Genomic DNA, 24,841 nt, shown 5'->3' with positions numbered 1-24,841 from the left:
TTCTATATTGCAATGTATCAGCATCTGACACACACTGTTCCACTGCACAGGTCACTATAGGCACTCATTCTTCAGGTAGGGGACACTTTGAAACTGTGATACTGCTACTACTTATGCCAAACCTCTGATTAACACTTTGAAAAAGTACTAAATAAACTCTTTTCCAAAGCGGCTTACAATTCTACTACATGTATATGAAGGTTTTGATTTCTGCATCTTCCTAAGGCTTATTATCTAACTAGTTTACAGTATACTTCACTGTTGCTTTGATTTGCTAATCGGTAATATGCTCATCATCTTTTCCTGTGCTTATTGGCCATTTATATACCTTCTTTGGCGAATGACCTATTCAAGTCAGTTAGTTTAACGCTATATTGTTGCACTATAGTTTCTATGTATTCTTGACACTTGCCCACAAGTCTGATGACCTGAGTTTAATTCCTAGATCCTACAAGGTGGCCAGAGAGAACAGACTTCCAAAAGTTGATCTTTATCTCCCCACATATGTAGGAATATGCATACACACACACACAAAGTAACAGCTTGTGCTTCAGAAACACCCAGGGAGATGTGTGTGAAGTAGGTACGGTCATAAATAAGATAGTTTATAAACTAGAATTATTTTTAAATGTACATAGAAGCTCAATTTATTATTCTCGTTACTTTATATTTCTTTGAAAATTTCAAAAATACAAATGACTTCTGCTTTTCTGCAACTAGGAACAATGTCGCCAACTGGGTGAGTGGGTGACAACCATATCTCTAAGGCCTAAGTTTTCACCTTTGTGACAAATGAAAGAGGTTGCAATCATTAAACTACCAATGTTCCTACTAGTTACATTAAAATAATAATAACAATCCAACTAAATATGATGCCTACACTTTGAATTTGGTTTACCATTTCTAATTACATACTAGCTAAATATAACTAAGTGAAATACAATATAACTCTCATAACAAAACAAAACAAAATAACAGGGCAGTACAAATGCCCCTCAAACTACCACAGTTATCTGGGCAAACCCATTGTATGCGACAGTAGCTCAGTACAAGTGTACTAAGTGCAGCTAACCCAGGGCAGTACATACAGCAGGGCAGCCACATACTTGGGAAGATAACTTTAAAACTTGAAGCATGCATCATTTTCAAATCATGGGAAAGTTGAAAACCCAAAGTCAAGCAACATTTTCTGTGTTTCCTTCAGTTAAATCCTTCATTCCTGGAAAGGTCCTATGTTATATTCCCCTAAACACCCTTTCTTCAAACATCACCTTTAAAACATTCTCTACATGTACACCAGCTCTCTAAGCTGTGGGCTGAGACCCTATATGAGGTCCTGTATTTCTCTAGGGTAACAAGAAATACAGCGATAATAAAAGGTTTTCAAATGTCCAACAACAAAAAATTAACTAAAAATGTTTTAATAAGCCCAAGGTGTTTCCAGGCTTGCTCAGCCATGTCAAATCATGAGTTTACTACAGCACTTTGCACTGCACTCTATGAAATATTAAATGCTTGTCTCGGATTCTAGACTATTATGTTATAAACTTAGAGCTTTATGTATGTCTTCTGCTCTTCTAAAGAAACATAATAGGGGCTGGGGTGATAGATCAGTGGTTAAGAGCACTTGTTGCTCTTGCAGAGGACCCAGTACCTACATGGCAGCTCACAACCATCCATTACTCCAATCCCTGGCATCCAATGCCCTCTTCTGACCCCCAAAGGCAGCAGGCACACACGTGGTGCACATACATACATACATACATACATACATACAGGCAAAACACTAATACACATAAAAAAATTTAATTAAAAATTAAATCCAAAGAAAATCTGTGGTTGAGAGCCGGTAAGACAGCTCACTAGGTAAAAGCATTTACTGCCATGAGTTACCACTGAGTCCAATCGCAGAACCCACATGATGGAAAGAGAAGACTTCTGTAAACTGTCCTCTGACCTGTACCTACACACACACACACACACACACACACACACACCAATCAATAAATAAATAATGTAATTTTTAGAATTAGAAATTGCAGAATGAACTGCTGGTCTGAGTTTCACAAAAAGCCATCAAATGATTTTAGGCTTGGGATTAGTGCAGAATTTCCAACAGTTTCTTTAACTCCCACCACTTTATGCTACATATTTATATGAAGTGTCATTCTCAGCATTGATGATCTAACTCATTACTATGTGAAATTGCTTGTCTTTAATATATGGTAAAATTACATGTATACCAAGAAACTAATTTAAAATAAGTTTTTTGTGACTATCAGTAAATGTTTTATTTGCATACCTATTTTATAATACCTGTACACCCAGTGCAGGAAAAATTCACAAGCCCTACTCCAGAAGTAACTTTGTCAAAGAAAGAAAATAAAAGCAGCCATCAGATTCAGTAGCCTGTGAGCTCCCTGCTGCAGGGCATGTTTGAGTCTTTATGTGTTCAGATCCTTTCCACCTGAGGCCCCTTTAGGATCTGATCCCTTCAAGCCCCGCTTACAACTGCTCCTGACCCAGGACTCTTCCATTCCTTTTCTAACCAGGTATTTGCTTCTTTCTGTGTTTATTTTATTCAGTTTAGTGTACAGTAAATCCTACCAATCCAAATAAATGAGAAGAAAAAACTCCTACTTCTCTCTTGGACTGTAGCTGTTCCTTTCCATTACTGCCAATTATTTATATCAAGGACAGACTAAACTAGATCAGCTTCTTCAACTCCAGCTCATTCCTCCCTAGCATCTCACAGCAGCATCCAGCCACATCACTCTTCAGTTTTCCATTTCCCACTGGTCTCTAAGTGCCAAACAAATGGCTTATATTTCTCATGATCAATAGACCTCTTCTCCAAGACAGCAGCCTTCCAACTACTCCCTTCCAGGATACTCTTTTTTCCCTAATATTCTGAATCTCTGAATTACAGCTAAGTTTCCAACAGACCCATTCTTCAACTATATTTTCCCTAGGTCCTTAAATTGGTATATCTTAGGGGTTCTTTCCCTTTCTGGCTCCCTTTCATTCATTATTACTAAAAGCTTCATCAACAATATCATGGGGTTTTTTTTTAAAATGACATTCATTCATTTAGCATGGAGGTCCTGGTAACTGAAGTCAGATCTTCAGAGTCAGCACTAAGATTTTTACCTGCTAAGCCAGTGGTTCTCAACCTTTCTAATGCAGTTCCTCATGTTGTGGTGATCCCCCAACCATAAAATTATTTTATTGCTACTTCATAATTGTAATTTTACTGATTATGTATCATTAATATAAGCATCTAATATGGAAGATATCTGATATGTGGCCCCCAGAGAGATTGAAACCCACAGATTGAGAACCACTGTGCATCATTCTCTCGTTGCTTTAACTATTTTTAAAGTTTCACTACTGGCCACAGAGCCTTGTAAGCGAAATCTGATAACCACATGATTTTATAAGCATGGCTTTATCAGAATACATCCACACATCCATTTATTTACCAACTATCTTCTGTTCCTTTTGTGAAAAAGGCCAAGATGAGTAGCTACAATTGATGAAATATAGCTCTCCAAAATGTAAATTATTTGGGCTTCAAAGATTATGGCTCTTTATAGAAAAAGCTTGTCAACATGTTCTACAATGTAAAATACAGCAAATAAATAGTTCTAATAACTATTCCTGCTTTTAAGTCCCAATGCCAATGTTATTTCAGACCATTTACGAGATTTCTAAATACATTACTTCCAACTTGTCTTTTTGCTCTTAACAACACACCTCTTACATTGCAAACAAAGAACAGTTCTCTATGCATAAATTACTTCACTTACCACCTGGGTGGAGAGGGTTTCCACAATCTAGCTCCTACCTATCCTACTCAACTTTCTAACCATTCACATTTAAGAAATATTCCATTACATTTGTTCCCTAAATACACCATGTTGCCTCTTCTAGGCCCATCCAACACTACCAACTGACACACCTACATGTTTACCTACCTTGAACTTAAGCAAAACCATCTCATGAAGCCTTTCCTGACTCGCCCAGTCCAGCTTGTACAGTTGGTTCCCTAAAGGACACACTGTACTAAGAACACATTTCATTAAAGTATTTCTCTACTTTCCATGGTTCCCACTCAAGCTATAAATGCCTAGGGCTAGCCAGGCAGCTCTAATGTAAAAACACTTGTTAAGTCTGGTGACCTAAGATCAATCCCAGGACTCTATAAGGTGAAAACAGAAAAGACTCCTACAAATTGTCTTTCCATGTGCCTTATTGTTGCCAAATGATACACTAGGTCAGGTATAGACAATGCATTTACACTGCAGTATTTTCAACATGATGTGCAAACACACACAAATACAATACCCCAAACAATTTTATTTTCAATTTTCTTGAAAAAAAAATAAACAACAGGAACAGAACAATATTGGTTTAATCTTTGTCAGCCAGAAAAAGGTGAAGCACTTTAACTAAGCAAAAGAGATGAGCACACTCAGACTGAAAAACCCCACCAAAAAAGCTGGTCACGGTGGTAAACATGTGTAATCCTGGCATGTGGGAGGTGCAGGCAAGAGAGGATCACAAGTTCAAGCTTAGCCAAAGCTACTTAAGACCCTCTTCTCAAAACACATCAAAACCCCAAGAGCTGTCCAGTGACAGGAAAGTAGCCTCCAAAGGTCAAATCAAACACTGTTACCAAAAAGGTACAATAGATGTAACAGCACTGTTTCAAATGTTTGCAAATGCTCAGCCTTGAAGGCTGTCCTTCCAGAGCTGCTTTAAGTGCAACCTTCCTGTAACCTACTCTATTTCCTCAGGTACAGTCAAGTACGATCAAGCAGAGCCTTTGTCTATACTCCACCAGCATGCTACAAATTACATACAGGTAATTTAGCACATATCACTGAATTATTACACATAAGCATAGCGAAGAGTCCCCACCTAAAACTACCTGCATAAGAAAAATAATTTCATGAAACCTTTTTAAAAACACATTTTTTGTGTACGAGTGTTTTGCCTGCATGTGTATCTGAGCACCATATGCATGCAGTGCCTGCAGAGACCAGATGAGGGCACTGAATTCCCTAGAACTGGAGTTAAAATATAATGCTGTGAGCAGTCACATGGGTGCAGAGAATCATGCCCTGGTCTCTGGAAGAGCAGCCAGTGTTCCTTACCAGTAGCCATCTCTCAAGTCTCTCATATTTATACACTTTATGACAAAACTCTCTGCCTGGATCACAGGAAAACAAGAAATATTATTAAATTTGTTTTCTAATCACTAGGGTCTGTAAGTCAAATAAAAAGAGAAAGCTACTATGGTAAAACATGCTGAAAATATCAGAAATAGTAGGTCCAGCTTCCCCCCCAAAAAAACATGATGAAGAACAACTTGCCAGGGGTAAGAATAAAAGCATCCAATTTTAACTTATTTCAGAAGCTGAAGGCTTTATTTATATAAAAAAAAAAAAAAAAAAAAAAGGAAATTCTAATGTCATCCATACCCGTGATAGCCATTTTTTTGAAACATGACATTCCAAAGAAAAGAAAAATTGGTAGATAAAGAATTCTATAACCCAGAAAGTCTGACAGTTCAGTCATTACCTATCTCTTCTCTGACACCATTTGCAAATGACCACTGTCATAACCTGGTAGGCTGTGCACTAAACACTTGTGCAGCATTAGTATCTCTGACTGAAATTCCCTAGACAGAAAAAGCATCATAGATCACAGTTCCATCTTTTTAATCATTCTTTCAAAATAATTCAATATCATGACTGACTATGGCTAACCCATGGAAATGACAGTTGCACCTGCCTTACAGTTTTACTGTCCCCTTCCCTTCAGGATAAAAGCAGACTTGGAAGGGATGCCATAGCCAAACCTTATACTAGCAAAATAAAGTTGCTTTAGGAGTGGCGCCAGCTACCCAGAACAATACCATTGATTCTGAAGCCAGGCTTTCTAGAAATATACTTTGTAACTTCTTTACTTGATAGCAGAAGTTCATGTTAATTTTTTCTTGGTCAAGTGTTGTCCAGCATGTCATAACTCACAAAATTAACTAAAATTCATTTCAGCAAATACAGCAATCTTCATATGTGACATTAAACTGTTCCTTATTATATAAAACTGATCAAATGTAATTGATGCTAAAATATACATCATCAATTAAATTTTTTAACTAAAAAAAAAAAAAAAAGCTTAACTGGGAGTGCTGATAAAACACCTATAATCCTACATCCAGGAAACAGGCACAAGGATCAGATGTTCAAGGTCAACCTTAGTTAGCTGCGGAGTGCCACAAACTTCATCTGAAGGTGACCAACCCTTTAACTTCCAGCTTAGAGAAAATTCTGAGGGTGATGCCGAATATGAGCAACAAATAAAACCACACTTCGAAAAAAGAAAAACCTGTGTTAGGATCTTCTTTTAGTTCAACCACATGAAACAGATGCTATTGGTTATTTTGAATTGCAAAAATGACAATTTCTCATGGTGTAGCACAATGTAAGATCACTGACCTTTATTGTATTTTATTTCCCAACAAATTATTGACACTTTAAATGGTAGGAAACACAAGGGTGCATACACCAGTAATACCAGCACTACCAGTAGGCAGCAAAATCAATGCAAGTTCTTGGCCAGCCTGGGCTACAAAAAAATAGTAAGGCTGAGGATGTAGCTTAGCCAGCAGAGTACTTGCCCAGCATGCTGGAAGCCCTGAGTTTGATCCCCAGCACTAAATAAACTGGGTATAGTGAATACATGCAGGGAGCATCAGGAGTTCAAGGTCATCCCTGACTATACAAGTTTAAAACCAACATGGATAGATACATGAGGGCTCTATGTAAAACAAAAATAGCCAAAATAAATAAAATGGTGACCAGATAACAGCCAAAATGTAGGAAGTAACCTAAGTACTCACTTTCCTAATGCTGAGAACCTTTTGACCCCCCAACCATAAAATTATTTTCACCACTACTTCATAACTGTAATTTTGCTACTATTATGAATCATAATATAGATATCTGCATTTTCTGATGGCCTTAGAAGTACTGTGAAAGGGTTGTTCGTCCACCAAAGGTCACGGCCCACAAATTGAGAGCCACTGGGATAGACAAAAATGCAGTACATACATCCAATGGAATGGTAAAGGAAGGAAAATTTTATACATGCTACAATATGGATGAACCTTGAAAACATTATGCAAAGTGAAAATAAGCCAGTATCAAAAAGCTTGTATCTGCATACTTAATCTAATAAGCACATGCCTAAATTTCTTAACGCTTTACCTGTCATACTAAAATGTTTGGATTTTACTTGGGATGTAGAAGGGGAAGACTATATAGGATTAAAAGTCTCAGAACAAAAATGTACTGTGCCTTTTTCCTTGTTGGTGATAAAAAGGTAAGACTGTCACTAGCAGCTCCAAAGTCACCTGTGGGAATCCCACCAGGGTTCTCACTCTGGCTATCTCTTCAAACCACCAGGGTCTGATCCAGAAATATGGGCTGAACATGTGCCAGGAGTGGTTGGCTCCACCAGCATAAAGGACAAGCTTCACTAGGTTTTACTAAGTGACCTTTCTTAAATGGATTATTTAAGACCATCTATGCAGTAAGGGATCATGTTGGGTTTTGTACATAAAATATAAAAACTTAAGACCACACACACACACACACACACACACACACACACATATACACTTTACTAGGCTGTTGAGACTGCTCAGGGATTAAGAGCATTGGCTGCTCTTGCAGAGGACCTGGGTTTTACTTCTAGCACCTACATGGCAGTCTACAACAGTCTGTAAACTCTAGTCTCAGGGGATCCAACACCCTCTTCTGTTCCTCAGACACCGGCATGCACTTGGTACACAGACATACATGCAAGAAAAACACCCACATGCATAAAAGTAATTAAACACACTCACACACACACACTCACTCTACTTCGGGAAAATGACTGTGCAGAGGTTATCTAGAATGGTGGTATTCACTGGATTGTTTTAATGCTTGCTTTGTTCCAACCATGAAGATCGAGAATGCTGCCCCCCAAACTTCACAATCCAGTTGGGAGAATAGACAAAACACAATTCAATATATTACCACTGCCACAATAAAAAAGATACATGCAAATTCCCTCAGGAGCAAAGAAAAATACCTTGATCCAAAGTATTTAAGAGGTAGGAATCAGCCAATCAGCAGGACACAGAGGATTTTTCAGTCAGCAAAATAGCCCTGAGAATAGAAACAGCCCCAGCAAAGAGGGGAGGATGGGATTCCAGATTATGTATAAGCCTATAAGAAGTTCAGTGTTATAGAGCTTAAAGGGGTGGAGAGGGGAGGGGAGGGGAGGGGCAGTGGGGAGGAAAAAAGCACCAGGCTTGCTGAAAGAGGAAGGGCACCACTTGGGGAAGCAAGTGTATAAACTGCCAGGTGGTAGGTACTAAGGCCTCATGTACAGAGAAACAGAATAAATAGGCAAGGATACATCCAGACCCCACAGAGATCGAAGCTATGCTGCATGGCATCTGAGTGAAGGTGAAGGAGGAGGAGGAGTCCAGTAAGGCTCTCGGGTTTCAAATTTAGTCACAGCTAGGGCACTGAGAACACAAAGGCAGAACATGGCTTTACACTGGTTGAGCATGAGGAGCTGCTGAGGTGTCCGTGTGAACCCTCCAGCAGACGACTAAAATAGTTTCACTCCTGCTCTTGCCATCCCCCTCCTCACCCCAGAGAAGTGATAGCTAACTCTAAATGCACTGCTGCTGTAAATGAGAAAACTCGTTCACAGGGGAAGACTCACAGGCAGATCCCACCACACGGCTACAGTCAATGGATAGACAGCGGAGCAGGCAAAGCCAAAAAGAATCCAAGAGTGAAATGACTAGGAAAAGCATACTCCCCATGAGGAAATTCAAGAAAATCAGTGCCTGACATATGACAGAGTTTCCTGAAAAACATCACATGCTACAAATGTAGTAAAGGAAAAAGAAGTATCAGGAAGGTTGGAGCAATTAAGTGCCTTCAAGGCATTGAATGTGCTTAAACAGAGCTAAAAGGAGACTGGGTGAATACCAAAAACACTGTTCAATTGCTATTACTTAGGAAGGCTAAATAGCAATGTGCTAGTAAAAATAAATATGAGCTAGTATGAATTGTATACTAATCTTTCTTCTAGTTCACATCCAAGCACGACACTGCTCACCTTTCAAAAGCAAATTACAGCAGAACAGATTAAGTTTGATCCAAAAGAAATTATTAGGATCTTACAATAAGAGACTGCCTGGGGAGCTGGCTCCCTGGTTAAGAGCAGTATGGTTCTGGCAGAGGATGGGAGTTCAGTTCCCAGCACCCATGGAAGGCAGCTATAAGTACCTCTAACTTTTACTCCAGGGTATCCAATGCCCTCTTATGGATTCTGAGGGTATCTGCACTTATATGCACATAGCCATACACACACACATGCACAGACATCATCTTTTGAAATTTTTCTAAAACTCTTATTTAAAAAAAAGATCTTACAATACTGTATCTTTCATCCCTAAACACAAAGTTTTAAAAAAGTATATTACCTGGTCCCTTTTCTCAAGCAGTATATATGAAACCTTACCCACCAATCACTAAATGACTAGCGGCATTACAAGTTCTCTATCCCCACTACGCATCTTAATAGAGCTAACACACTTTAAAACCATATACACAGACTGGATCGTTGAACATCATGGCACTCTATCCCAAACAAGTGAAAAGAAATCCACTTAGGAAAGCACTAGAAAATAGCAAACAATAGTACAGAACACAGGTCACACAACAAAGACCTTACAGTGCCCTTTCAGAAGGGTCTGCTCAATATTATTGATTCTAGAGGTAGATGAAGGTATCTGAGTGAAGAGCCTACAAAAGTAAGCCCAACTCAAAAGATAGCCAGTGAGATATAATAGAATTGCATGTACAAAGTCAGAGAATTACTTACCAATAGAATCTCTACAGAGAAAGAAATAACCTTGGAATTGCTAACTGAATTTGAAAATGAAAAATGTGTTTTAACCTTGGAATGAAATCTAAAGTATAAATGTTTAAGTGTTTGTTAGCCTAAGAATTTGGGTTATATTTCCTTGGTAAAACAAACTTCCTGCTAATAAGAATGAAACCTTCACAGATTTGGGGGGGGGGGCACAAAAACAAATTCAATGATAAATTGTATGATTTATTAGCAAGCTTTGAAAACACTAAAATAGGAATTTTATGATATAGTCAACATTTCATTACTTTCCTGGCTTAATAACCTTCCAGTATGCTTCACTCATGCCAAGCTATAGTTTCCTTCAAAGAGAGAGAGCAGAGTGAGCAAAACTCCTTTCTGATTTAGTCACAATGCTGACACAGGCCAGGTTCAGTTCCTTTCCATGCTATGCCTTAGAGCTACTGAAGAATTGTAGGCCTCAAGTTTCCTCCACATCAAATAGAAATTGTAGTACTGCCTACTTCATATGATGGCCATGACCAAATAAATAATCCACATGAAGTACTTAACATCATAAAAACTCATTAAGTATTAAGATTTCTGTCTTGGTTACTGTTCTATTGGTGTGGAGAGACATCATGAGCAAAGCAATTTATAAAAGGAAGCTTTTAAATGGGGGCTTGCTTACAGATTCAGATGGTCAGAGTACAGAGGCAGGCAGGCAGGCACAGCACTGTAAGAGTAGCTGAGAGTTCATACCTGATTCACAAGTTGCAGGCAAAAAGAACAAAGTGCAACTAGGTCTGCTGTAGGCTTCTGAAACCTCAAAGCCCACCCCCAGTAACACACCCAACCAGACAATAACTCCTAATCCTTCCTAAACAATTCTACCAACTGGGGACCAACCATTCAAACATATAAGACTCATTCAAACCACAAGTTTCTTAACTTGTTATTATTAATTACTGACAAAAAAAAGTGTCATATCTATGCCATCAAACAGCTCAGTGAATAAAGATGCTTGCCACCAAGCCTGGCAACCAAAGTTTGATCCCTACCCATGGAAGAAAAGAACTAATTCCTTCAAGCTGTCCTGTGACTTCCACAAGTATGTTGTGGCACATGCACAATAAAATAGATGAATAAACTCATATCCTTAAGATGTGCATACACAAGACAAGATTAGCATGGGTTCCAGTTGCCTGAACTTCTGTTTTAAAAGTATTCACTAGCAGAGTATTTGTTTTACACACCTTTCTATATTTGAAAAGGGAAAACAACTTTGTACTGAGAACCAAATGCAAACCCACTTCCTCTTCATTGTCTTTCTAGGTTGGCTATAAAAATGTAACTCCCTTACCCAAGCTTCAAGTCACTAAAAATGATGAGCCCCTGCCCTATCTCCCCAGGTGTACTCAGGCTCACTTGTCCTCTACTATGAACTTGACACAAAAAAGGATGAGGAATAGGAGGAAGATTAAGAGGGAGAAAAAGAAAGAGGATGAGAATCAAGACCTCATTTCAGGTTATAACCGTACATCCAGTCTCAATTTTTGGAAAATGCCTTCCTACAGACAAAAGTACACTATTGCATTGACTAACTCTGCATATTTCTGTTGATACCTTTTCCACTGCTCTCATCGAGATGCCACAGCTCTGTTTGCGCTGAATACATTTCTCAGATCTCCCTACTAAGCAAAACCTTCTAAGGGACATGCCTGGCTTATGAATTCTCAGACAAACAAGCCATACGTAATTCTCAGGTTCACCCCCAATATAATCATACCTCTTTTTCACCTATGACTTTATTCACTAATTCTCATCTGCCCATCTCAAGTGTGGTATTTCTTGTAAGATCCACCACTTCACTTTGTCTCTCCAAAGCTCTTATGAAGTCACTCTTGCTGAATGTCTGCGGGATCTCTTTACAACCCTGTCTATTCACTCACAATCCTTCACATAAAGTGGCCTTCTTATTTTCCTTGTTTACCAGCTGACTGCATAAATTGGGACTTTTCAATTAGTACTTCTAAAATTCCAAATGCCTCCCACCTTCTCCTGCCCTTCCCTAGTTACAGCCCTTGACTTCATTCATTCGCTTATTTTTTTAGGTAGGGTGCCCATGATGATCTTGACCTCCTAACTTCTTGCTGCTTCCTAGTCCCGTTTGCCAGAATTACTGAGTATATGCTCAACTTCTCTGACTCTTCAGGATCAGTTCATCCCCATTCATCTACTGGGAATCAACAGATCTCACTGCTGTCTGGAAGTCAACTAACTTGACCCAGTGTAGGTTTTTCTCACGCACTGACTGTAAGCTCAAGGCAGACTGAATCTTAGGTCTTTCTATATGAGTAAGGCCGAGCATTATAGACACCTAATAGTCATTTAGCAAATGAATGCTCAGACATGACCAGCACATTACATGGATGCTGACATTCTGTGTCAAAGTACTTTTTTTCTCTGGTAAAGTAAGGACAATGACACACCTAACTGGTAAGAATTAAATGAGGTAGCAAACTCTTGGTACAGCACAGTGTCTGACACAAAGAACTAGCATTCGCCTGTTATTTCATGTCTTAGTTACACTAACATGTCCTTAGAAATGTAATGTTGTTAACAAAATCAGGAAGAATGGCTTAGCAAGTATAGCCTTTTTCAGGCATCTACAAGGCACTGGTTACCTTCTGATGAGCAGTACCTGCTGTGGATCTATTCCATGCCAAAGTCCTCACTAGGTATCATTAAACAAACAGAACACCATACTAGAAGTGAATTGTGACAAAAACTTACACCAACATCCAAAAGAGCAAAGAATACAAGCAATAGGAGCATCCACACAAACTATGCAAGTTTTTCTTATAGTAATAGAAGACAGCCTCAAGAAAATTTACTTGTGGGACTGGGTGTGTGGCCCATGCCTGTAATCCCAGCACTTGGGAGCCTGAGGCAGGAGGATTATTTTGTTTGCTTGACCAGTCTGCTCTGCAATGAGGTACTGTCTCAAAAAGGAAACAAACAAAAACAACAAACAAAAAAAGCAACAGATTACTGAAGTAACACACACACACAGAAAAATTACTGGTGAAAAAAAGATCAAAACCAAGTCTTATTAAATAAATAGAGACTGGTGGCTGTTGTAGGTGCTAGGTTTCACTTTTGTTTGGAAGTAGTTCTCAAAAAGAAAACTTAAATGTGACCAGGACTGAGATAAAGGACCTGCAGTCTCAGTCAAATGGGAATTCCACAGATATTCCCCCAGGTTTTTCCCAATTCATACTTAATTTTGTAGCTCTGAGAAATGCCCCAGATCCATCTGTTTCTCTACTAAACCAAACCCTGTATTTACTAGCCTCTTACCAAAAATTACAGGACTGTACAAACCATTACCTACTAGTAGAATAGAGAAGAGGGTATGGACTTAAAACTACTTCCCCCATCAAATTCAGAGGTCAGTCCCAGTGAAGTTTGTGCTATTACACTTCATTGGTTTTAGAGGGAGCAGAGAGACCTCTAGCGCTACCTCAATAAGCAGAGTTTGCAAATAGTAGCTGCTAATGTCACCTTAATGAGACAATGGCAACATGCTGAGTAGCAGCGAACTGAGTGACCACAATGAATGTTTACAGTTTTGCAACCACTTGGAAAATCTACCAGCCTGGTGGCATGTGGTAAACACAGGACATAGGAATCTATGTATGCAATTTATTTCGGCAAAACAGGTCAAAGAGATTATTTCCCTACTATTCACGCTCCCACTCCAAGATGAGCTTTAAAAAAAAAAAAAAAAAAAAAAAAAAAAAACCAGAACCCAAGATCAGAGGTCTGCATAATCTCCTTCCCAAAGCTTCAACACAATGGATGGTAAACTATTGTCCACCTTTAGTTCGCTCCAAATGCCAGCAGTCAAGGGGTTATGAGCTGCAACAGCTCGGGAAGACTGGTCCAAAGGACAGCACTGGAATATAAGAAAATGGTCTTGGCGCATCCTACCCTCCCCCATCCACCACCCTCAAACAAGTCAGTTACCCGGCTGGTCCCCACCCCCCTCTGAGGGCTGCCACCGCCCGCCTGGGCCCGGCTCGCACAAGGTAGGCGCGGGGATCGAGGCTCCATGTGCAGCAGCGCGGGAGGCTGCACCGGCTGCGGACGCGAGCGGCGGCCGGGCCCCAGCGGCGCGGTCGGCACGCGGGGCGGCAGCATCCCGGTCCGTCCTCCCGCGCGGCCCGCGGACCCCGCCTCGGCTCCACATCCCTTCCCCTCCGACAGCAGGCCGCGCCCGCGCGGCGGGGCCGAGCGCCCAGCGGTCCCCGGTGCCCGCGTTGGCCGCTCAGGAGGCGGCTGCAGCCCGGGCCGCGGCGCCCCGAGGCGGCGGCCAACTCCGGACTGACCGCCAGCCGGCGAGAGCCAGCGGCCACGGGCCCCCGCCCCTCCCCTCCCCTCCCCTCCCGGCCGCCCGGCCCGGCCAGACGCGGAGCACACTCGCCTCCACATCGCGGCCCTTGTTCTTGAAGCTCTTGATGCGGTGGTTCTCCAAGCCGGGGTTCTCGGCCATGGCTGCGCGCGGCTCCGGCGGCGGCTGCTCCTGCGGCGGCGGCGGCGGCGAGTCGAGCGGGAGGGGACGGAGGGGGAGGAGCGCGGGCTCCGTGACGCCCGGAGCGCGAGGTGGCCTCGGCGCGGGGGCGGCGCTGAGGAGCGGCGCGCGCCGGGAGAGGCCGGGGCGCTGGCCTGCTGGCTGTTGCGGTGACCCTGCCCTTACCCCACCGCAGGGCCTCCCCACCGCCGCTAGTCATGTGCTAGAAATGGAGCCCGACCTAGCAGCTTTTACCACCACCCCTGACGCGGGGCGGCGGGCAGAAACTACAGTTCCCAGCATGCCAGGCGCTGGTCTGAGCCACGCCATGAGAGGACGAGAAGCATGCCGGGAGGGCTGTGCGCGCGCTTTCGGCGCGGCGCTTTCCGAGCGCGGGCTCGAAGCCCCACCTCTAGGCGGGGTGGTGGGCGGGACCTCTATGGAGATGGCACCTTGCGACCTATCGGGAGCGAGAGGCGGGGCTCCTGGGGGCGCACCTTGCTCCCTACAGCTTGGAAAATTAGAAAAAGAACGGCCACGCGTGCTCTGCGCTTTTGGCTTCTTTGGGGTCTCCTCAAATAGCAGCCACCCTCAAACTCTGTTCTCTTGCTCTGCCTCGGTGTTATAAATAGCATGCTTGTTTCCACACCACAGAAACATGTGAGTGTGATGTGTGTGTTTATGCTTGTGTTACCTTGCTTCCTGCACCGTTATGAAGCTCAATAAGAGCAGAGACTTGGTTGGTCTCAAGAATCTGTCAGATCAAAACAGTACCTTCCAAGTTCTCATTGAAAAAAGAAAATAATAGCGTTCCAACATGCCCTGATTTCTCCCAAGCATCCTTGTGCAACCTTCGCTTTGGCAGCCCAACCTTCATGTGCCCCCACCACACAATCTAGCCTTCGGGCTGTAATCAGGCCCTGGGGCTGCAGACTCCAGCCTACCTTCTCCCTTTAGAGTCATGGAAGAAATAGCATAGAGAGTTTGGAACAATAACAGCTTTTTTTTTTCCAGCAGGTATATTTCTTTATATATGAGAATATTGCGTTTCTGCTCGTATGCAGTTATACTACATATGATCAAAATGAGCCAGGTCAGTTTGGTAGAAATATACCATAAATAATTCAGTTAAGAAACTCTTCAAAAGAAGAAATCTTGAAGAACTTGAGGTCTGATTTAGGAACTGAAAGGCTTTGGTGACCAAGCTGTCACCTGCATTTGTTTTGTGAGTTGTTTTGTCAGTTGATAACTACAAGTCCATGTGAAGGTCTCACACCACCTTTGCCTCGTTGGAGTATGGTCTACTGATGACAGTACTGCTCTCTCATGGAAAACAAAGAGCTGCACTCGTTTTCTCTTTTATTTTTTAACTATCTTAATTGTACCCCCACCCCCCCTTTTTTTTTCTTTAATTAATTCACATTTTTCACTGGATTTCAAGTCCTCATCCTGTCACCTTTGATCCTGGTCAGACCACTCATTTGAAGGAGATAAAACAAAATAAAGGGGGGGGGGGATTTTACCTATCACTTAGCATAAAGATAAAGGCTCAGTCTTCACTAGTAGAACCTTTTTGTTTATCACTCTTAATTAACTGGAAGAACATGCATTGTTGCTCAGTTTCCTTTATAATTTGACAGGTATCCCTTTGTGAGATTATCCTTTCTGTCATCTCTCTTTACCTAGCATCACACAACTAGGATGTGTGGACTAAGTGCTTTCCAAGTGTCACACATTGCACTGATACTAGAATCCCTGGGTAAATAGAACAACAAGTTTACGGCCTCCATCTCACTTCTTTCTTGCCAGAAAAGACAGATGATAAAACCCCAGAGGTGGGGTAGGCATTGAGAAAGGAGCTCAAGGCTCACATGACCTTTCTAGCATGCTAATTCCTCAGGCTCCCAATGTTTGTGGTTCTCCAAGCAAGATAGCAAGCGAAAGCTATGTTTACATACTTAGAAGCTATGAAACAAACAAACTTAAATAAAAATATAACTCCAGACACTGACAAATATACTTCCTTATAATGACCTAAAAATCTGGGTTTAAATTTAAGTTTCCTGACTTCTTAAAATTCTGTTTCAGAATGACACTGCAGTAGGCCTGGGCCTGGATGCTGGCCCAGTCAGCAGCCCAAGAACAGTGTTTCCTGTGGGTATTTTATCTTGCCAACTAGCCTGGACTTAGAATCACTGAGCAAATTGGTGAGGCGCACCTCTGAGTATGTCTGAGAGGGCTTGTGCAAAGAGACTAAGAACTAAGAATGGGATTGACTGGTTGAGCATGGAATCCTAGAGCCTGGAAAGCCAAAATTGCTCTAGTGCCATGTAATTCCTTATTTAATGGGGAGGGCTGCCACCAGATGGCACGGTAAAGCACATTCCAAAGCAGGGTTCCTTCTTGCTCAGGTTTGACTTGCTCATTTTCACTTTGTCAATATCCTTGGTGACTTCAGCATCCATACATTATGTACCCTGATTCCAGTGTCCCTCACCATCCTTAATTTCATCAGATTTGTTTTTGTTTTGTTTTGTTGTTTTTTGTTTGGGGGGTTTTGTTTTGTTTTTGTTTGTTTGTTTGAGACAGGATTTCTCTGTGTAACAGTCTTGGAACTCACTTTGTAGACTAGACTGGCCTCAAACTCACAGAGATCCACTTGCTGAGGTTAAAGTTGTGCACCACCACACCCGGCTAACATCGTCAGGTTTTTTAACCTCATCGAGCCCCCAACAGGTCTGGAATCCTTCAACCTTGGAAAATAAACACCTCTGAGGCCATAGATATGGAGCTTCTCATTGTTAATGACCCTTTCTGGGTCCTGCCTCACTGTCCCAAAAAACCTTTAATGGCTGAGCCATCTCTCCAGCCCCTGAGGGCATTTTTTTTTTTTTTACATTGTATTTGTTTTCTTAGCTTATTTGGAGTATGAAAAATCAAAAAAGGCTGCTTAACTAGTTCCACTATATACATACTCCTTTCCTTCATACTATTTGAGGGAACTAACAACCCCCCCCGGGGGAAGGCTGCCTAAAGAACAGTGCCAACAGTGCAGTTCAGTACACACTGTGTTTTGTTTTTCCAGACACTGTCCTCCAACGACAAAATCGCCAACATATTGCTAATCTCAGAGTGAAATGGATAACGAAGGCTTTTTTCTGAACTTCTGCCAACCGAACATCTAACTTTGAGGCCTCTCTCCCTTTAAATTATGCAGTATAAGTGCCTTTACCTGGATAAAATATTACTTTTTTCTCCAGCTGCTTTGCCCTATCTTCCCTCTTTGCTGGGATGTGCCTCAAGTGAGAATGCAAAGTCAGATCATTTATGAACCAGGTGTGGCATGTTCTGTGCAGTCCACTATGGCAGCTAGTACTCATCTATGGCTAGTTACATTTAAATTAATAAAGTTAAATTAGCTCTTCAAAGATGCTAGTTTCATTTCACATGCTCCTAGCCTCCAGATTATGTCCACCACATTCCCCCAGCAGCTCTATGGTCACCCTAGAAAGAACACAGGTATAGGGACCAAGCCCCCTCACTTCATATTTTCTTAGACTTTCAACAACAGACACATTTTCAAAGTTTCAACCAAACTATAAAATAGAAATACAAATACTAGTGCAGTGTGTGGCATAATGCCCAACACATTTTAATTGCTTAATAATTTTTTTTAATGAATAGCGGTCAGAAATTCAAACTTTTCCAGGGGCCCCCCAAAACAACATAGGCTATTGTTATTGCTCATGGTTGCCCCAGAATCAATTGATTAGACCCTGTTGCTGAAGGCACAGCCTACTGTTTAAGACAATGAAAAATCAAGCTGGAACTGACGTTGAACATTTCGTCCCCAGTGTCTGCTTTCATTGTGCCAGAAGGTGTTACACAGGTAAATGGGAGAGAGAAAACACTAGTAGTCTTACCCATTTGATGGGGGATGTCCTTCTGTATGCCATGACTATATGTTTCCCTTATGGTGATTGATGAATAAAGCTGTTCCAGCCAATGGATAGGCAGGATGGAGCCAGGAGGAAGTATAGGCAGAGCTACTAGACTAGGAGAATTCTGGGAAGAGGAACACAGAAAGAGTGAGTCACCAGAGAGATGCCATGTAGCTGCTGAGGGAGCAAGAAGTCTGGGCCTCACTGGTAAGCCAAGAAAGACCATGTGGAGATACACAGATTAATAGAAATGGGTTAATAATTAAGAGAGAGCTAGCCAATAAGAAACCTAAGCCATCAGCCAAACAGTTTATAATTAATATAAGCCTCTGTGTGTTTATTTGGGACTAATGGTTGCGGCCCCCAGTGGGAGAGAAACTTCCATCTATACCCATTAGTAAATTCTGCATGGCACAATACCAACCTGCCAGATGAGCTGTGCTCACTGGAGCAATAGTGGCCTGGCTGTTATATTAGGGGTAGCAACCAACCACCTTTGAATTAAATTTGAGGTCTGCTCCACTGAACAGAATTTATGCCTGGTACTGTAAGTCTGGTCAAAGACCCTAGAGGGGAACCTACTACTGTCTTTCTAAATGGGCATGTTGTCAAGCTGCCTTCTAAATATGTATGTGTATACACATAAGTTACATGAGTAACTTATCAGAGAAGCTTCTGCCTTCAGTGATCAGCAATTAATGTGAAGGCTCCTAACTGGTCAAAGTGCTAGGAATAAGTGACTGTTGAGTGTTCATACCTATATGGGACATGGTTGATAAAGTAGCGGAGATATGTGAGTAGACGTAGTGAAATGCTGTCTTCTGGACATGACATGGCCACTACACTGAAGCGCTCACTGCACCTATGCTTACCTGTGCAAGATCCAGCCAACATTCCAAAGGGAAACACTGATTGGATTAATGTTATTGGTTTGTTTGTTTGTTTGATTGGCTGGTTGGTTGGTTGTTTTTTGGTTTTTCTTGTTTGTTTGTTTGTTTGTTTGTTTGTTTGTTTTTAAGAGGGAGGAGAAAGGAGGAGGGGCGTGTGTGTGAGAGAGAATCCATGAAGCAGAAGGGGGACTTAGAGGTGCCTGCAGGAACCTAGAGGAGAGCGGAGGTTGCTATGATAAAGATACATTGTTAATATGTTTGAAAGGTTAAAGAATAAATACAAGATATTCCATTTGTATTAGCTGGTTTTGTGTCAACTCAACACAAGCTACAGTCCTGGAGGAAGGAGCCTCAGCTGAGGAAACGCCTCCTTGAGGTCCAGCTGTAAGTCATTTAAAACTTTTGAGATCCAAATTAGACCTGAACGTTATCTTCAGACCCTCAGTGTTCAGCAAACCCTGCTGGGGACACACACACACAATTACATTTAAAATGTCATACAAATTGGACATGGTGGTACATGCCTTCAATCCTAGCATTCTGGTGGTGGAGGCAGAAGGATAATGAGTTTGGAGCCGGACTACGTTATAGTGCAAGACTGCTTCTAAAACAATGAATAAATTGACTAATTGAATGATAATAGAATATCTGCATGCTTTTGTTTCTTCCTTCTATCAGAGAAAAATGAATTGTCACAGAGAAACTATATCTCAAGCTCAAGCCCATTAATTGACCCAGAAGATTCTTGATTCCCACCCAAATCATTCCTGACATTTAATTCTGGAACATGATTAACAAAGGCCTGTACTCACACGAGGGAAAATCTGCCAGCTGTCTAGGTTTGATTTTTAGAGCACCGAGGCAAAACTCATGCCATTGTCCCCCAGTTTCCCTTGGAAATAAAACCCATGTAAGTTATGCTTCAACTTCTGCATTCCCTTCAAGCAGCATCAAAAGCTGAGGGGGAGGTGAGAGCATTATGGCCGAAGTGCTGGAAGAGCAGACCCAGGAGGAGGACCACTCTCCTTAGGAATGCCAGCAGCTAGCACCAAAGGAAGTCTGGATCCTCTCATCAACCGCAGGATAGCCCCACCCTCCAACAAACAAACGGGAAGTGCTGAGTGACCTACAGCTCATTATGCCTCTAAAGACACACTTAGGCAGTCTGCCACCCCCCAAGCGAAGGCTCTGCTTCTATTGCCATGTGTCTTCATATTCAAGATGGCTAGAGGAGGGTTTCCTTCCCAAATCCAGCACACAAAATCCTTGTGGTAGAAAGGACAGATCAAAAGAGCAGCAGACAGATACATACCATCCAGGTTAGTTTTTATTGCCAACCTGCCACAACCTAGAGTCACCTGAGAAGAAGAAGCCTCAGTTGAAGAAATGCCTCCCTAATGCTGGGATTAAAGTCCTCTGTCAAAATGCTGAGCTTCAAGGATTTTCTTTACCTCAGCAAAGACTGGTCCAAGACATGCACACATAAAGAGAGTGTCTTAGCTATGGTCACTATTGCTGTGATGAAACACCATGACCAAAGCAACTTGGGGTGGGCAGGGTTTATTTGTCTTACACTTCCTCATTGCCGTCCGGAAGTCAGGACAGGAATTCAAACAGGGCAGGAACCCAGAGGCAGGAGTGGATGCAGAGGCCATGGAGGGGTGCTGCTTACTGGCTTGCTCAACCTTCTTACTGAACCCAGAACAACCAACCCAAGGATGGCACCACCTAAAATGAGCTGGGCCCTTCATCATCAATTACTAATAGAGAAAATGCCTTACACTCAGATCTTATGGAGGCATTTTCTCAATTGAGGTTCCCTCCTTTCAGATAAGTCTAACTTGTGTCAAATTGACATAAAACTAGCCAGCACAGAAAGTTAGAACTTCCTATGTAGGTACACATCACAATCACACATGAACATATCATTTTAGCACAACTTCCTTCTTCTGATGGAGGTTGATAGTCAGTACCAGCTTGGGATCTCAGCCCAGGCCTTTTCTAATCAGAGTTCGGGCATCCATCCTCTAGTGGTCAGAGTTCTGTTGGGTTCTAGCTCTAGATGACTGTAGTTTGTGTCAAGTTGACAAAATAAAATGATCAGTATATCTCCAGCCAGTTGGTTCTTATCCTTAGAGCTGTCCCTCATAGTCACCAGAAGATTGCCACAGCTGCAAGAAGCATGTTCACATATACCTACACCTAAAAGCAGGAAGAAGAATATGCCTCCTTATCCTCCTCCCAACATCAGAAAGATGTTTCTCTCCCACCAGCTGGTCCCCACTGCTGCTTATAAAATAATAATTCTTAGGCTAAATATCAGTTACAATTGTTTGGCCAATGGTTCAGGCATATTACTATCTTTCACAATGAAATTAACCCATTTTTATTAATCTGTGTATCACCAGGTGACTGTGGTTTGTCAGTAATGTTTTGGCATCTAATTCCTTTGGTGGCTGTTACATGGTGTCTCTCTGACTCTGCCTCCTTTCTCTCTGCATCTTTGGGTTTTCTGCCTGGCTCTATTCTGCTTGTCCTTTGGTCAAAACAGCATTTTGCATCCTGCATCACCAAAGAGCAAAAAATAACCAAGCACACTTCACCTTGTAGCAAATATCTTCCAGATAGGGACCACATCCTAGAGTTTTCATAACTTCCCCCAAATAGCACCACCATCTTGGTGCCCACATTCAAAACATAAATATGAACTGCAAGTTTCTATCATATGGAGCAGTTACACACTTCTACACTCTGCAAGGCAAAAAAACCAAAAACTAAAACAACAACAACAACAAAACAAAATCCATATGTCACTCAGACATGCTCTTTGAGGTTAAGTCAATAGCAACCAAAAATATTCTTCAGGAAGGCTATATAGAGGCCATCCCTCCCTGAAATCCAAAGCAGAGGATGCCAGCACTCCTTTCTAGGAAGAGTCCCCAAGATACCCTTATTGCCATTTCCACACATGTACAGCCTGTGTGCTGGTAGGGTTTTAACTGTCAACTTGACACAACTTAGAGTCACCTGGGAAGAGAGTCTTAATGAGGAATTGTCGAGATCAGGTAAGCCCATGGGAATGTCTGAAGGGAGATTGCCTTGAGTGATAATTGATGTTGGAAGGCCCAACTCATTGTGGGTAGTACCATTCCCTAGACAGAGGTCCTGATCCATATAAAAAAAAAATGATAAAGAGAGCTGAGAGAAAGCAAGAAAAGATGCATTTATTCTGTCTTTGCTGTTGACTATGGATGTGATGTGACTGGGGTTTTAAGTCCCTCCTTAACTCTTCCAAAGTGACGGAGGCATTATTTTGAGCCATATAAGCCCTTTGGGGTGGTTTGAGTGAGTCTGGCTCCCATAGCTCCCATGTTTGCATGCTTGGTCTCCAGTTGGTAAGCTGTCTGGGAAGGATTGGGAGCTGTGACTTTGTTGGAGGAGATGTGTCACTAGGAGTACATTTGTTCAGAGGCCTACCCAGGCCTGCTGTCATTCTCTGCCTGCCTGCTGCTAGTGGGTCACAGTGTAGCTCTCAGCTACTTCTCCAGCACCATGCCTGCCTGTGTGCTACAGTGTTCCCCACCATGATGGCCATGTGCTCCCCAGTATGATGATCATGGACACACTGTCTGAAATGTAAGCAAGCTTCCTATCAATTGCTTTCTTTTATAGGAGTTGCTGTGGTTGTGGTGTCTCTTCACAGCAATAGAATAATGACCAAGGCAACCTTCCTCCTTTATGTTGCTTCTTGTCAAGATTTTTTTTTTATCATAGCAACAGAGATGAACTAGAACAATGCATTGAGTTGAGAAGTATCCCAGTACAAACATAAGACCCATGTGGCAGAGGTACCTGAAAATGCCTTTCCCTGTGTTAAATTACTGAGGAGGCCTGCATGACTTCTGAGGCCAGTACTCAGAAAGAAAAGGCAGGTGGATCTCTGTGAGTTGCCAGCCTGATATACATAGAGTGTTCCAGGCCAAGCAAGACTACATTGATCCTGTTTTGTTTTGTTTTTAAAAAGCAAACAAGCAAACAACAGCAACAAAAACCTCTGAGCAGCTGGACCCAAATTTGATCCCCATAAATACACATTAAGGAAAAAAAAAAAAAAAGAGCCTGGCACAGTGATGTATCAGTAATCCCAGAGCTGAGGAGGTGAAAAGAGGCCCCTGGGGCTTGATGGCCAGCTAGTCTAGTAGAATCAACACGCTCCAAGTAAAGTCTGAGAGTGATTTAGGAAGACACCAAATGTCAACATCTGGCCCCCACATGTTCATGCACACACATCTGCATACACACATACACAAAGAATTACTAAGTTGTAGATAAATACTTGTACACACGCTGCCCGACTCTGCTATCACAGCAAACTGAACAAACCTATCAATGGCCAAAAGAAAAGAGAATGGGCTGAAACTACACCAGAAACGGGATGCTTTTCTGACCTTGTGGTAACTAGAACTCATCCTCAGTCTAAGGAGGAATGCAGTTTCTGTCCTTGGCTGTCTTGGAAAGCTAAAATAGATCAGCACTTTTAGCACTCAGCTGCAGACACATGCCCATGTCTGTCTGAATGAATAAGCAGAAAATGCCAAGTACTGGTTATACAGCCATCATGTAGGACCCTGACTGTGTCACCGTGCAGCAGACATCTGGGAACCTGGCCCTGCCACAGAAAAGGGTCCCAGGCCAAGGAACTTGATAAATATCTTTGCTTCAGTGTGTTAAGTGCTATTATGGGCATGTGACCAGAGTTTGTGGGCATGCTAGTGGGCAGAGGGACAAGAGGCAGATAACAGGAAAGCCCCGCATTAGGTCATCCTAGGTTCATGGACAGTGTAGTCACTCAGGTTCCAAACAAGAACCTGAGTCATGAGGGAAAAGCCAGGAGGAATTCAGAAGCTCCATCAAATAAGGCAGGCTAAGGGAAAAGGGGAGGGGGCTGGAAGATCTCTCAAGATGCTTTGCAGGAAAAAAAAATGAGTCTGTTTTATGAAGCAATGACTTTAAGTATGTTATCTCAGATAACATAGTAGTTTACACACATTATTCAATTTAAAACTTACATTAACCATGTGAGCTAGAAGGTTCATTTTTTATATTTTAATTTTCCTGCTTCTTTTTCTTCTCATTATTATTAAATTGTGTGAGTGCACTACCCACCGAACACACACAAAGGCCAGTTAATATCAAGCATCTACTTCCATTGTTCTCCAACTGATTGTGTTGTTATTTTCTTGTTCACTTTCTAGACAAGGTCTCTCTACATAGTCCTAGCTGGCCTCGAACTCACTGTATAGACCAGGCTGACCTTGAACTCACAGAGATCTGCCTGTCTCTGCCTCCAGAGTACATGGCACCATTATGCCCAGCCACCACCTTATTTTTTGAAACAGGGGTCTGACTGAACCTGCAGCTAATCATTTGGGCTAGGCTACTTGATGAGCAAGCCTCTGGGACTCTCCTGTTTCAGTTCCCCA

At 42.0% G+C, this 24,841-nt stretch overlaps 2 protein-coding genes across 2 annotated transcripts in view; one reads left to right on the top strand and one right to left on the bottom strand.

The window, feature by feature from the left end:
* Positions 1-14,828, bottom strand: part of Kpna3 (karyopherin subunit alpha 3) — a 66,619-nt gene extending 51,791 nt beyond the window's left edge. Inside the window, 2 exon segments of the mRNA XM_051195554.1 lie at positions 14,441-14,558; positions 14,560-14,828. Coding sequence (XP_051051511.1) covers positions 14,441-14,558; positions 14,560-14,747 — 306 coding nt within the window. The 5' untranslated portion in view covers positions 14,748-14,828.
* The window catches only part of LOC127230298 (GTP-binding nuclear protein Ran), a 1,116,469-nt gene that overhangs the window by 16,191 nt on the left and 1,075,437 nt on the right, over positions 1-24,841 (top strand). The window lies entirely within an intron of this gene.

The sequence above is a fragment of the Phodopus roborovskii genome, unplaced genomic scaffold (genome assembly GCF_943737965.1).
Source record: "Phodopus roborovskii unplaced genomic scaffold, PHOROB, whole genome shotgun sequence".
Lineage (NCBI taxonomy): Eukaryota > Metazoa > Chordata > Mammalia > Rodentia > Cricetidae > Phodopus > Phodopus roborovskii.
This window is presented reverse-complemented; position numbering and strand designations above follow the sequence as displayed.